The sequence below is a fragment of the Pavona decussata genome, unplaced genomic scaffold, assembly GCF_977016875.1.
Source record: "Pavona decussata unplaced genomic scaffold, jaPavDecu1.1 SCAFFOLD_223, whole genome shotgun sequence".
NCBI classification, from domain to species: domain Eukaryota; kingdom Metazoa; phylum Cnidaria; class Anthozoa; order Scleractinia; family Agariciidae; genus Pavona; species Pavona decussata.
Genome location: NW_028145628.1, coordinates 3308622 through 3322628, shown reverse-complemented (window position 1 = coordinate 3322628; position 14007 = coordinate 3308622). Strand labels below are relative to the sequence as shown.

Here is a 14007-nt window from a genome sequence, read left to right as displayed (position 1 = left end):
CTAACCAATCACAGAGCGCAGTCAACAAAACCAAAGCTAACGCAAAATTAATTTGACACTCGATTGAAACCCACTCTGATAAGGTAATTAATTGATAATTGAATTATGTGACTTTTTAATATTACGTCACAGTTCGCTTATTCAATTAATTTTGTAAACTTAGGGTGGAAATGTTTTGCAAAAGATACATTTGTCTCGAGATTACAAACAAACTTGTCCTTCAGAGTGAAAGATATTAAAAGGTGAGTCACAATCAACGAAAAATAGGAATATTGGAATAAAAAGTCAAATTTGCTTAAAACGAAACGAAAAAGGGAAAAGTACGTTTCCATAGAATGAAAGAAAAGCGTTTGAAAGACAGCTTCCGTTGAAGTGAGTGCCATCTACTGTCTGCGAAAAGTCATATTTTGAACAACCTCTAGATTAGCTTCTTGTGATTTCTAGAATTCAAAAACATTGACTTAACAACTTCAAGTTACAACATTTTCGCTTCTCTAATAAGCTTAGTGTTGAAAGAAGGCCTAAGTTTAACAAAGATCTGTTTGAGTTAAGTTTATCTTAAAGCTGTAGATTTTTATCTTCGACTTCACCTTAGGAAAATACTGTTGCTTCTATTAACTCTGCCTCGGCTTGTTATTCTTCAGGTCATGCCCTTGACAGTGATGGAGTTTATAGCTCAGACTGGGCTAAATCGAACTGTGTGCACTGTACGCATGCTCAGAGCACGAGAAGCATGGCTTCAAAGACACGAGCTAACGAACTCGGAAAACCAAGACAAGAGCCTCTTTTTTGACTCCCCGATGCTTTGTCTTACATATGCAACTATCCTTCTTTTGATGGTATCACCATTTCTTGTAACCTTGGTGATCATGTTTGGGCCCGCGTTCCTGATCGTATGTGCAGCGGTTTCTGTCGTCGCAGGCGTTGTTATGGTTACGTTGTCAATCTGTTTCGTGTGTTTTCTGACGTGTTTGCTTTGCTTCAACATATTTGTAACCACTGTCAAAACATGCTGGCAAGCCGTGACGAATGCTGTAATGAAGGTAGCTTGCCAAATCCTCTACATCGTACGTACCCCTTCACGGTTGTGGGATAGGTTCAAGTCGTGGATCGAGGATATAAGAACGCAGCCCTTCCGCAACGTCCATTACTAAGTATAACTCACTATTTACTGGTCAGTCAAGTAGAGCCAAGCCTTCCGACGATGGCGCGATCAGTCCCGAAGATGAAGCGAACTTTCTCGAGGAGATTTCCATAAACAGTTCGAAACCTAATTTCATAAGAAAAATTATTTACTTGGAAAACTGCTAATTAACATGGCAAGTCTCATTTGCATGTTTTTTTTTTCCCATTCAAACTGTATCGATGACTGTATAACATTTTCCGTTTGAAGGCAGATTTTGTTACCATACAAATATAATCACTTCCCTTTAATAACTTATTATTTTTAGTATGTAGGACATATTTAGAGAACATTTTTTTTAAAGAATTCCTTTAGGTTTGATAGCAATTAAAACTCATATTATCAGTTACAAATCGACTCATTCTTCCCCTTATGAAAGCCTCTTAAATTAATAAACGAGGGCTGGATGACTCTTCACCTACTTATTTCTGAAATATAGCTATTTCAACAGGCCAATTTCGAGTTACTTTAAACCTCATTATGAAAGCGAGGCTTACTTTTCATTTATATAAAAACAGCACTAATTTTCACATGGAAAGCTTTGCACTTAGCCTCGTTTTCGTAATGACGTACACATCAGCTATGAAATGGCCTCTTATTATCAGTTTTAAAAGCATCTATCTTACGCGACCGAGCCGAAAGGTAGTATGGGTAGCTAAAAATCTGGTAGCTGTGAATTTCATGCCATCCTATAAGACCTTTTATGCACTTTTTTTATATTTTTCAAAAATTCAATAATCCATAAGCCCACTGACCTATCAAATGGTCGATAAAAGATCACGTGCGGTGGTTTTAAAACCCGATAAAAACCTCCTCCTTATTAGTATGCGGCGCTTAACGTTTTTCTCGTATGCTTATTTCCAACGTTCACAAAAGCATCATTGTTATGAACTCTCTTGACACACGCTTTTCCAGGAATGATTTTGCAGCTGTTCAAAAAACTCGCAGCACGTGTTTTATCGGGTCTAAAACGTTTTAAATATTACATCATCCGGTGTATTTCAAGGGCTTTTGAATATCTTTACTGTATAGAGTGTTTTTACATGACGTCACGGCGGCCATGTTGGCGTCCCAAGACAAAGAGTATGTTTCTCCAGGATACAAATCTTTGGCGTCATCACCGGGAAGAGGAACGGAAAACGTTTAAGATCTATGCTAACTCTGTCGAAGCCCTTCACTTCCTCGAGAAGTGAATGAGAGCGCTCCATTCTGTCACAAGGCGGTTCGGTTAGGAGATGCGAGAAAACCATCATTTCGGGGCTGCCATCAGCCAGATTTTCTGTTTTGGAATATCTGTGAAGATATGTTTATAAGCTACGTGAGTACAGTTTTACTTATGCCACAGGACACCCACACAGAATTGGCATAAAGCAATCAGAGTATTACTGCACCCTTTTCCCTTGTACATTGGACCGCTGGACCCCTTTTTACACAAGGCCTCAGTTGTTCAAAGAGTGGAGTACTTTCTCCAGCAGATACATCGCTATCCAGCGGATAAAATGTTTTTGTTGGAGTTAACTTTATCCGCTGGATAACGATTTATCCACTGGATAAAGTTATCCGCTCTTTGAACAACCAGGGCTTGGAAGGAGGAAGATGATGTGGAGTAAAGTTTCTTGTCTACCACAGTCACACGGAATAACCGCTTATCGTGTTAAACTTTGTAGAATGAGGGATGATACACAACATTATTGGGCTCAGTAATTACTCGAGAGCCTGGGGATCCTCCGATTAAGACTACTGCCAGTCAGGTGGCAATTAAGCTAATGGTTAGCCTTGTGTTTTTGTTTTATTCTTTTCATATTTTTGTACTTATATTCTTTACTTTTCAAGTGACTATCCCAAAAGGCTGAAAGCAGCGACTTCTGTAAGCACTTACCTCCAAGAAGGATTGATTTCACCAAACCGAGACACACCAGTCTGCGCTGCAGCCACAGAGATATGAACATGACAAGACTCTGAGGAAAAAGAAGCCTACCATGAGATTGTCTTATACACAGAAGCTCTTTGCGCTCGTCACGCATTCCTCCCCCCACTGACGAACGTGAGGGGAGGAATGCGTGACGAACCCAAACAGCTTCTGCGTAAGATGCTATCCATATGATTCCTGTCAGCAAGTGGTCCTCGCTTCTCTTACAGGAGAATGGGGGTTGGGTGGGTTGAGAAGACGAGGAAGAGGGGGGAGGGGTTGGCGTTGGGAGAAACAAACTGCACTTAGCCAGGAAGATGTATCAGAGAATTAACTCTGTAGTCTCTCTTTTGCTCAAAATGTGCGGGAAAAAAAAAGCATGATATTCGAGGAGTGAGCCACGCGCGCGAGCGGCAAAGCAGACAATATGTCGGTTACACTGACACGGTTCCGCACGCTCGTGATTACAAAGTCAAGTATGTTGTTGCCACAAGTGGGTTTTTTTTTATTGAGTGTGTGCATGTCAAGAGGCGGGTTTCAATAAAGGCGAGTTCGTTAACACCCGATGCGCTGTCCATGGAGTCCCAGAGGATGTCTGGCAAATTAGGCAAATTAAAGCCACCCGAAATTACCATATTGTCAAACTGGTCACAAACTTCATGCAGAAAATTACCGAATACATCCATCCACCTTGGGTCCTCATTGGGTGGCCCATAGCAAAAACAGAATAAAATTCTTTGACCAGTAAGCGTAGTGATTTCGGCAAAAATGATCTCAAGCTGTTGCAGCTCGGCTTCCGATTCAGGTTTTAATTCCGATTCAGGTTTTAATTCTTTGACAGCTTTGAAGCAGGCTGTTTTGATTGTGATAACAACTCCACCACCACCTCGATCAGACCGATCTCTCCTAAATATTGTAAAGCCAGAATGCAATATTTCAGAGTTGCTGATATTTTGGTTCAACCATGTCTTATTGACGCATATAATGTCAGAGTTTTCGGCGTACTTCAGGTCCTGGAAACTATGGAGGTTACACATGAATTACCAGTTTGTTGTGCTGTCTTTGTAACGGTGTTACAGCGAGAAGTGAAACACGATTTTCTAGCCTGACAGGGGTCTTGACGGGCAGGAAAAACAAACGAGACATTTTTTACCCAGCTAGGATCAGTGCGTTAATAAAAAATCTCAGCAAACTAGATATCTCGAAACGTTCCAGCCAGTTAACCGTCTAATATATTCATTTCCCAGCCAGCTCTATTCCAGCCTGCACAGCAGGTTTTTAGTCGAGCAGCCTCATCAGTTGCTCTTGTGAAGTTGTGCCACAAGCACTAATTACACGAATGTGTATGTTAAAGTGCTAAAGTGAACCCATGAATTAAGAAGAGAAACAACATTTGTCCCACCTGTCTGGTTTTGTAAGAGGACGTGAAGCCTTTGGAGAGCCACTCCTCCAGGGTAATTGTGATGTGATATGAGAAGTAACAAGCCAGTGACCAAACAGTTCCCCAGGAGACCCCCCACAGTAAGAACTTTCACGAGAACAGACACAAATGGTCTCCATTTGGCCTCGTTCTTGTATCTTAAAAGCAAAAAAACAAAAACAAAAAAAAAACAAACAAATTTAGACAGAAACATGTTCTTATGTTAGGAAAAATACCACAAAACTTGGTGATCAACACATGTACTGTACACATGGAGAGCAGGGACTGCATAGTGGTGAGAGCAAAAATTATCTGGGGGGAACTCTCATATGAAAGGGGCAGGGATGCTGGTCGTCTCGCTTAGGGGTGTAAATTTCGGATTTTGGTCTCACTTAGGGTGTTCTGGACAAAACGCCAATATATTTAGCCGTGAAGGTCTCGTTTAGGGTCGCACGCGAAGAAATTTTAAAATATATAGTTGTCTGTGTTTTATAATGGTCTCTTTTAAGGGTCAAAAAAAGCTTGGGTCATGCCCAGATTGGTCTCCTTTAGGGGTTTAATTCAAAATTTCCCACCAGCATCCCCGCCCCTTTCATATGAGAGTCCCCCCCCGGGAAAATTATCTCCAAGCAATATATGGCCTAGGTTCAATTTCCGGACTTGGGGTCTTATTTGGTTTGAGTTTGTTGTCGGTTCTGGTCATTGCTCCAAGAAGTTTTACTCCGGGTAGTCCGATATTCCCCTCTCCTAAAAAAAACCCAACAAATCTCCCAATTTCAATTCGATCTGGAAAGTGTCCCCAATTAGCATACTTTGCTGAATACCACTGACACTTCAATAAGTGATTTATTTATTTTTACCACATATATGTGAGCCCAAAATGCTACAAACGTGTATAAGAGGGTTAATTTTTTGCTGTTCAGGGCCCAGTTGTTCAAAGCCCGATTAAGCTACTCCTGGATTAACACAAACATTGACTCGAGTTTAATTGCTAATCGATAAAGATTCTTCCAAAAGATTTTTGGCCCTCAATTTTTGCTTAGACCTTTCTTTACGTTTAGCTCAAAATTAGCCTTTAAAACCATTTTTAACGAGCGAGCTGAAAGCCTCGATTAAAATCTAATCGTGGATTAGCGTTAATCGGCTTTCGAACAACCCAGCCCAGTTGTTTTAGGGATACAAGAAGCCAGTATTAACACAAGGCTGTAACAATATTCCGCGGTCTTCCCTCAGTTGGCACGGCATAAGCTTTTTCACTTCTTGAGCTTGTCATTTCAGCCATCACGAAATGGCCTGTTGTAAATTTACACCATCCAGACTAATGTCCCATTCACACCAAGGCTTAAACACGTTAAAAAGTTGTTTAGTTAACACAGTTTAAAATTGTTTCCTTCATAAAAGCTGCTTTCGGATTTTTGTTGACTACAGATTTAGCACAAATGAAAGCATATGTTACAGTTTACTTGAATCCTATGTCAAAGCCAATGGTTCAGCTTTCTGTTACCAATTTATTTTCATTTTGTTAAACCTGGTCTAATTAAACATGTTTTGTTGGTGTGAATGGGGCTTAACTCACTTACATATAACTCATTCCACAAGCTGCTACGGCGTTGAGCACAGGGATGACATAGATGATAAACCGAAGCTCTTTATGGGGAAGAACTGAATAGAGAAACACAAAGCCCATGGATGGAGCTGCTAGTGTCCAGGTCCTTCTGTCCCTCCAGAGACCGAGGGGGACTAGGACAAGAGCAAACAGTAAGCATCTGGGGAGGACAGAGTAAAAATACCAAAGGAAGGGAGATGTCTGGATTTAGTGAAGGAATTAATTCTGGCTGCTGGCATTGAAAACTGTACGTGAAGGGCTTGCTGCCAAAAGGATACATATTAACCTTAGTATAAGGCCTTCCTTAGGGGAAGTGGGGTGGGGAACGGGAATTTTTCTCCTCCTCCCTACTACTCCCTCCCCCCACCACTCCCCGTAGAAAAGACTGATAAATGAAAATTTGTCCCATGAACCTAGTTTAATGGCCTTAGCTCCCATGAGTCTCCTGTAGCTCAGTGGTAGAGCGTCTGGACTAGTAATCGGAAGGTCTTAGGTTCGACTCCTGATAGGAGCAATCGGACTTCTTTTTTCCGAGTATGCCGGCCTGTGTCACTTTCTAGAAAAATAAGTCATTTCTCAAGACTGATAATCTTGTTAGACATACACAGGTAGATCTTGGCTTGAAATTTTTTGTTAATTAAATAATTTATTTTCCTTTGTCTCTGATTAAAATATAAGGAAGAAACACAACCTGGGCCAAAATGGTTTGTGAAATTGTACACCTGTTTATGTATGCAAATATAGCAGTTACTGAACGCAAAGGATACACCCCAGTTAGAGCTTTTGTTCAGTATTGTATTGTACCACAACACTTCCCCTTCGGGCCACAGGTACCTCCTCCAGAAAACTGAATCTACTGAAACAGTTAGAGCTGATGGAAATAAAAGAAATTAAAGAAAGTTTGTAAATAATTATATCAGACCATCCAGTAAACCTTCTTGGCCATTTAATACTTTTGTAAACTTCACAGTCTTAACTATTTAAATATTTAAAAATATTTAATGTTAAGTGTGTACTTAATGGAGGTCAATGAGCAGAAAAACTAGGGATGAATTCAAGCTTTTCTGGTGTTCATTAACTGGATTTATATTTCACAATACTACCTACGTTTGGTACATTTGTATTTTTCATCCCCACATGAGTGTGAGTTGGTTTTCCAGCACACTTTTGGTGGAATAAAGTAATGTTTAAAACACAAGCAGCAGTGTTTTATCGGGATTTAGAACCATGAGGTGCAGCCGAGTGGTTTTAGACCCGATAAAACACGTGCTGCGAGTCTTTTGAACGGCTTAAAAACACTCCTGGAAAAGCGTGTGTCAAGAGAGCTCATAGACCTCTTTCATAAATGGAGGGCTTAATTGTTATTCTTTTGTATACATTTAAAGTAGCCTTCCTGGCCTCGCTAGCATGTGTAAAAACAAATTAAAGTATTTTCACTCAAAAGCGAGCTCAAGAAGGCCCTATTTGCATGCACATAAAGGAATACTAATTATGCCCTCTATTATGAAAGAGGTCCATAACAATGATGCTTTTGTGAATGTTGGAAATTAGCATATGAGAAAAACAGTCATTAAACTAACTGCATACTAATAAGGAGGAGGTTTTATTGGGTTTTAAAACCACCGACGTGATGTTTCATTGACCATTTGATAGGTCAATGGGCTTATGAATTATTAATGAGTTTTTCAAGTAGATTTCCCACACTCTTACCTAAGGCACTGAGTCCCGCTAACACTGAATGAAAGATTCCTGTCAGCAAGGAGACACGCCGTGTAACAAGCTCCAACAGAAATATGAGCCCTAACAAAATGCACAACTCTGATCGAAAAATGATGATGGCAAACGCTGATGTCCAGATGAACTTTGAATGATGTTGATCCAACCAGAACCGAAAGGCAAGAAGAACTAATGAAGATAAAAAGAGAAAAAAGTGACAAATTTTCTTTTGAGGAATTATGAATTGAAGATGCTGTTGCAAGAAGGCACAGACTGTGTCCATGTATGCCTCTATTCAAGGCTACTGCCTATCAGGAGCCCGATAGCCTGGGGCATCAAAGAAAATTCTCTGGGTGCCTAAATTTTTTGCAGCAGCACCTAACACTTTACATGTCAGGCTCTTAAGTTCTCTGGTTTGGTCCTTGTGGGCTCCTTGAATTTTTTTTGAGGTAACAGCCTTGCTACTTAACAATATATATATTATTCTGTGAAAATTGCCCGTAATATTGCCCGATGGCTGAGCCGGCTAAAATCAGGCGGTATTCTGCATGATTGACCAGGATAATTGTTATAATATTCAACACAATGATAAAAAAGCCAGTTCTATTGCAGAAAAGCTGTCCAGAGACAATCCTTATTTTGCTATTTTTCTCACCGACCCACAAACTTAAGTATACAGTCGAACCTCCCATAAGCGACCACCCATAATGTCAAGGATATGTGGTCGCTTACGGGAGGTGGTCGCTTACCAGAGGTCAGACCACAGGGGGTTTAAATTTCGGGTAATTTACATATGGTAATTGCGGAGACCAAACCCTTTTTGAAACCCAAAGTAATAACTTATCCTTAGACTGTCTGATTTAGGAGCAAACAGTAAACGGCATTTTTGCAATGTTACATTTGAAGCGTAAATCATCCACAACTTTCGCGTTTGTTTGTTTGTTTGTTTGTTACATAATTCAGTTGACGTTCTTTACCGCCACAATTTTTCTGTTGGATAATACAAGATTGAGAGAGTCATCACCGGTCATGCACATTTGCATGCTATTTACAAGATAAGAGAGTTTCTTCCCTACAAGGATTAAAGTTTATTTCAGTGTACACTATGGTGCTTGTGCATGTTATAAAATGTTTCAATGGTAAGCTATTTCGGAAGACACTTCCGGTAGCTTCGGCAGTGAGATTTTAATACGGCATCTGTTGTAATGATGTGGGCCAATATGTTACAGCGACACATTTTGCAATTTCCCCCCGTGAGAGATACAGCAGATTGTGTGTCAAGTGGTCGCCTACGAGAGGTCAAAAACAATTGAAAATTTTAAACAATCATCTCTAAACGTGGTCGCTTACGGGAGGTGGTCGCTTACGAGATGTGGTCGCCTACGAGAGGTTCCATCTATAGTGATTTGACTTGAAAACTTTTGGTATTTTGGAAAAGCGGTCGCTAATGGGAGGTGGTCGCTTACGAGAGGTGGTCGCAAAGGGAGGTTCGACTGTATAACAGGACAACGAATATGAGTGCACAATGACCATATTTGGGTTGTGTTAAGATGCGTTGAACAATAATAGGCCATAATATGACATGTGTAAGTGACATTTTAGCCTTTAAATCCTAATTGCATTATTTTGCATCAATGCCTAAATTGCACCTTTTTTTAATGAAGGAGAAAATTCAAAAGAAATACATTTTTGGTGAAATCACAAAACGTTTCAAAGAGGTTGGTGATTATTCAAACGAGATGATGGTTTGAGGGATAGCTGTAATATTCATCAAATTTTGCTGAAATATGGAATGTTAAAAGTAAGCCAGTTAATTTGGTGATGTATTAACTTTACAACTAAGGACAATAAAGAGAACTATCTAAGGAATTTAAGTTGCAACTAACCCAAGACAAGAGCAAATGTGTTTGGTAAGGGCCTTGACATGTAAAACAACAGGTGAAACTGTGTGGCGGAAATCAGCGTCAAGAACAAACCAACATCTGAGCCAAATCTGAGTGAGATGGAACTTCTGAACTTAGAAAAGGCAAACAGAGAGATTGATCCAACACAAAAACGCACTGAAAAAGCAAACAAACAAAAAAAAAAAAATAATTTAAGGGTACAGGTAATAAGTCACTAATTCTCTCCCCCATCCAAAACTCTGAGAGAATTCAAACTATGACAAATGAATGCAATTTTGAGGGTAATAAATAGTAAGCCTAGCATTACATGAGCTAATGATGAACTTACATCACCTGTTATTTAGGTTCAGCTTTCCAAAATGTAGCCTTATAAGATTTCTTGACCTGTTTATAACCCAAGCTCACTGAGAAATTCCCACTGAGGAATTCTTTTACATTTGGAGCAAAGCAAAAACATGAGTTCAAAGTTTTTCGGAGGAGTGCAAAGCTGGTGGACCAGAAAAAAGAAGCAGAGCAGTGTAAATTTTTCAGAATACACTACAATAATCTAAAAGTACAAAAGTTACGCTAAAAGTAAGAAAGTTTGGTAACTTTTGTTTATAGAATTAATATAAACATCCAAAATGTGTACAGCAAAATTCCCCATGGGTGTGAACAAGGTTGACCATTGATTGCATTGTCCAGGCGTGGTCAATCGATAGAAATCGATATCGGAAATCAATCGATACCATTGATATCAATCACCGATTGATATCGATTGAAATCGGTAATCGATAACAATCGAACTCACAGAAAAAACTTATCATCGATTGTTATCGGAGATAATGGATAATAATCGATAGCAATCGACAGTAATCGATAACAATCACTAATCCCAAGGAGTCCCTGGAGGAGTATTCGTTTCAAAGATGGCGTTACTACTTAATAAACAATACGAGACCCGCGTTCTTGGTTTGGGGGTTTAAAATATTTTAACTTGGCCATTCATCCCAGCGCTGTCCATTGCATCTTGCTTACTCCGCGATTTATTACTACGCTTCTTTCTTAATGCAATTAACTGAAATTATAAAAACACTGATTTTGTTGTTTATTTTGCTTCATATTTATGGCGTTGCTATAGCGAGACAAGAGGGTTGCACGCCGCTACTTTGGTCGCAACTACCTCTTCTTCTTTGAACCGCGCTGAAGCTTAACATAGATAAAAATACCAAATTATTTCTGTTATTGTTCTTGTTCTTTTAGTATCAGCTTGTTGATATTTGCATTGCATATCCACAATTGAATGACTCAATAAAACCATAGAAAATACATCGTGTCAATCTTTAACTTGTAGAAATTAACAAAAATAGTTTCCAATAAATATGAACCAATCCTTATCGATTTCCATCTGAAATCGATAAGGATTGGTTCATATTTATTGGAAATCGGAAATCGGAAATCGATATCAATCGAACTCACAACTTTTTTTCTTTATCGATTCCTATCTAGTGGTATCGGAAATCGATATCAATCAAAGATTGATATTGATTGCCATTGATTGTTATCGATTATCGGTTTATCGATTGACTACGCCTGGCATTTTAAACTGACTTATCTATTATAATTAAAGACTGAGGCACCAAATGAATGCAAACAAGTGCTGTGTATACCTACAAGTTGTGACCATAGTTTTGATGTACCACCACCTTTAAGTACCATGACCACAGGATATGCAACAGATGAGACTGCAAGAGGTCCAAGAAAAGTACGAGGTACCACACCTGGAAACTCCAAATGATCATACTGCATAATAAAACAAAAAAATATATAGATTTACACTGTACTCATAAGCACCTCTTGGTACATATTAAATATGCGCTGATCATGATCATCCATGTCGTATGAAGTTGCATTCTACGTTCAGGGCCGTTCTAACTTACGGACTAACACGTATTTCAACTTGGTGTTGTGGAGCTAGCTAGTGTCTAACATTTACATGTAAACAGCAAACATCCACGACCAAAATGCCATAATTTCCGGGCATAATTTTGTTTGTCCCAAGCTTGCTTTTACATTGAATTAATTTGATAATCACGGCTAGTAAATGCTTAGTCGATTTAGTAAACTGCAATACTCCTTTAGCTTTATCTTTCACGATTGCCTCTTGGAAAAGTCCAGGTTTATCACCAGTACATCAGCTTTCTGTTAAAACAGCAAAATAGTTTACCTTACTTATGTCTGTTCCATGGTAGAGTATATCGTGTGTTGCTTGCATGTTAAAGCTCTCTTCCACTTTGGTGAAGGGACAAATGAATAGGTGGAGTGAAACCGCAAATAAAAGCAAAACATCACATATGTCCGCCATTTTGAATCCGGATGAAACCGCTGACCGGCACGGGCGGAGTAAAGTTCAACCTCGCTCCCAGGGCTTTTACGAACGAGGTAAGTAAGGTCCTCTGGGCCCAGTTGTTCAAAGCTCGTTCATCTAATCCTGGATTAACGTGAACTTTGATTCTAGTTTAATGACTAATCATCAAAGGTTCTGCTAAAGAGTTTTGTCCCTCAGTTTTGACTCAGATTTTCCTTTAGTATGAGCTTAAAATTAGCTTTCAAAAACCACTTTTAATGATCGTGGATTAGCGTTATGCACTTGTCATCGGCTTCCCCGAGGGGGGGGACCCCGGGCTGATATGGGGACTTTGCTAATTGTGTATTTCAAAGTTCTTGTATTTCCCCACCCGTGCGGGATTTGTTTCTTGCAAAGTCCCCAGTATTTGGCGAACCCAAATGGATTTGAAGATGCACTTCAGAACTTTATTTGGGTTCTTTAAACAGTCGGCAAACACTCGGACTTTGCATTCTGATGAAAACTGAACTTTAATTATTTTTTCTCGAATACTCCATAAGTTGCTATAAATCACTCCTCTTACTGTACATGCGCAGTATGGTGAAAATTTCAACTTTTCATTCAGTCCTGAATTCCCCAGTTTTCAATCTAACCGGACTGATGAAGAACAAGGGAAAACATACTACCATGAAGGTTCATTGCTGTTTCTAAACACAACATCCTTAAGTTTCCTGAGTACTCTGAACAGTTGCTGTGATGCTTCAGAAATTAACATTCTTGTGAATATTTAAAAAAAATCAACTTTTTCTATCCTTAACAATTTAACAGACCGCTTCTATTATATCACTAACAAAAGACGACATGTTGACCTTTAACAGTGACCTCTATAAACAATAATATATACACAGAGGAATTTTAAAGTTGCCTATGCCTACAAATACGTACAAATTTTTGACGGATGGTCTGTTTGATAGACAAAAAACAATGGATTTTAAAACATACCTTCTTGTTCTCCTCCGCCATCGAGCGAACGAAAATCGTCCTCAATCTCCTCTCAGTTGAACATAAGCGAAGTCCCCATATTTTCCCCGAGAGTAGGGCATTCAAAAATCTAAGTCCCCACATTTCCCCCACCACAAGGGAAGAAATTTGTTGCAAAGTCCCCATAAAGTCCCCGTATTCCCCCACATCAGCCCGGGGTCCCCCCCCTCGGGGAAGCCGATGACAAGTGCATTAATCGGCTTTCGAACAACCGGGCCCAGGTGCATTTTGTGGGTAAATTCAGTTCCATGTTTGGCAGCTTTTAGATCTCGCTCTTTCATTTCATAGTCATTTTCAACTAGTAGCTTAAGTGTAAAAAATAAAGGCAAACTTGAAAACAATACAAAGTGCAAAACAAAAACAAACAACAAAAAAATGAACAATTTCAGACAAAATCTGTGCTCTTCCGTTATTGAGTTGACACTGGAGTCAAATGCAGGTATTCAGTAGGTAGAGATTTAAGACCTTTCGAGTTTTTGGTTACAGTTTGAGCTAACTAGTACGCCTTGTATTCTTATCAACAAGTGTAAGAGCAGGCGGCAAAATTCCCGGCTGCGGCGCGGCTCATCTTAACCGGGCTGTGCACCCAGCCGGGTGCAGAACTTTGCTGTTGCTGTTGTTGCTGTTGGTGTTACAATTTCTTTGTTTTCTTGACCACAAGTGGACTTTTATTTCGTCTTCTCGAAGGCGGGTAGGTATATAACCAACTTGTAACTGTCTGTTTTAATAAAGTGTTGTCGTTAGGCGATCTCATGCGTGCTCGCTTGTTGCACACGCTCTACCTATCCCTGAGGGAAATAAGACTACTCTCCCTCTCGTCTACTCGTCTCTAGTCTCCGACGCAGCCGTTCTTTGTCTCGTCACGCAACGCTCCTCCTTTGGAGAGGAGAATTGCGTGACCA

At 39.7% G+C, this 14007-nt stretch overlaps 1 protein-coding gene across 4 annotated transcripts; it reads right to left on the bottom strand.

Moving 5' to 3' along the window:
* Positions 1–1415: 1415 nt before the first annotated feature.
* LOC146459210 (dol-P-Man:Man(7)GlcNAc(2)-PP-Dol alpha-1,6-mannosyltransferase-like) lies at positions 1416–12130 on the bottom strand. Of its 4 annotated transcripts, none has more exons than XM_085089987.1 (9): positions 11945–12130; positions 11388–11520; positions 9721–9894; positions 7829–8023; positions 6886–6989; positions 6093–6319; positions 4495–4670; positions 3063–3141; positions 1416–2476 (listed from the first exon to the last, which is right to left on the bottom strand). In XM_085089987.1, the coding sequence occupies exons 1-9, from the start codon at positions 12080–12082 to the stop codon at positions 2233–2235; spliced, it is 1470 nt and encodes a 489-aa protein (XP_084946113.1). In that variant the 5' UTR covers positions 12083–12130; the 3' UTR covers positions 1416–2232. The 4 variants fall into 4 exon arrangements, with proteins under 4 accessions (XP_084946113.1, XP_084946116.1, XP_084946115.1 ...); XM_085089990.1 differs by having other exon boundaries at positions 11392–11520; positions 11945–12085; XM_085089989.1 differs by having other exon boundaries at positions 11950–12080.
* Between the last annotated feature and the right edge of the window lie 1877 nt (positions 12131–14007).

Coding starts and splice junctions, on each gene's coding strand:
- LOC146459210 (XM_085089987.1), bottom strand. CDS start 12,082: ATGGCGGACATATGTGATGTTTTGCTTTTATTTGCGGTTTCACTCCAC. Junction 9,895..11,387: donor ACTATGGTCACAACTTGTAG/GTATACACAGCA, acceptor TTGCTTTTTCAG/TGCGTTTTTGTGTTGGATCA. Junction 6,990..7,828: donor AGCGGGACTCAGTGCCTTAG/GTAAGAGTGTGG, acceptor TATTTCCATCAG/CTCTAACTGTTTCAGTAGAT.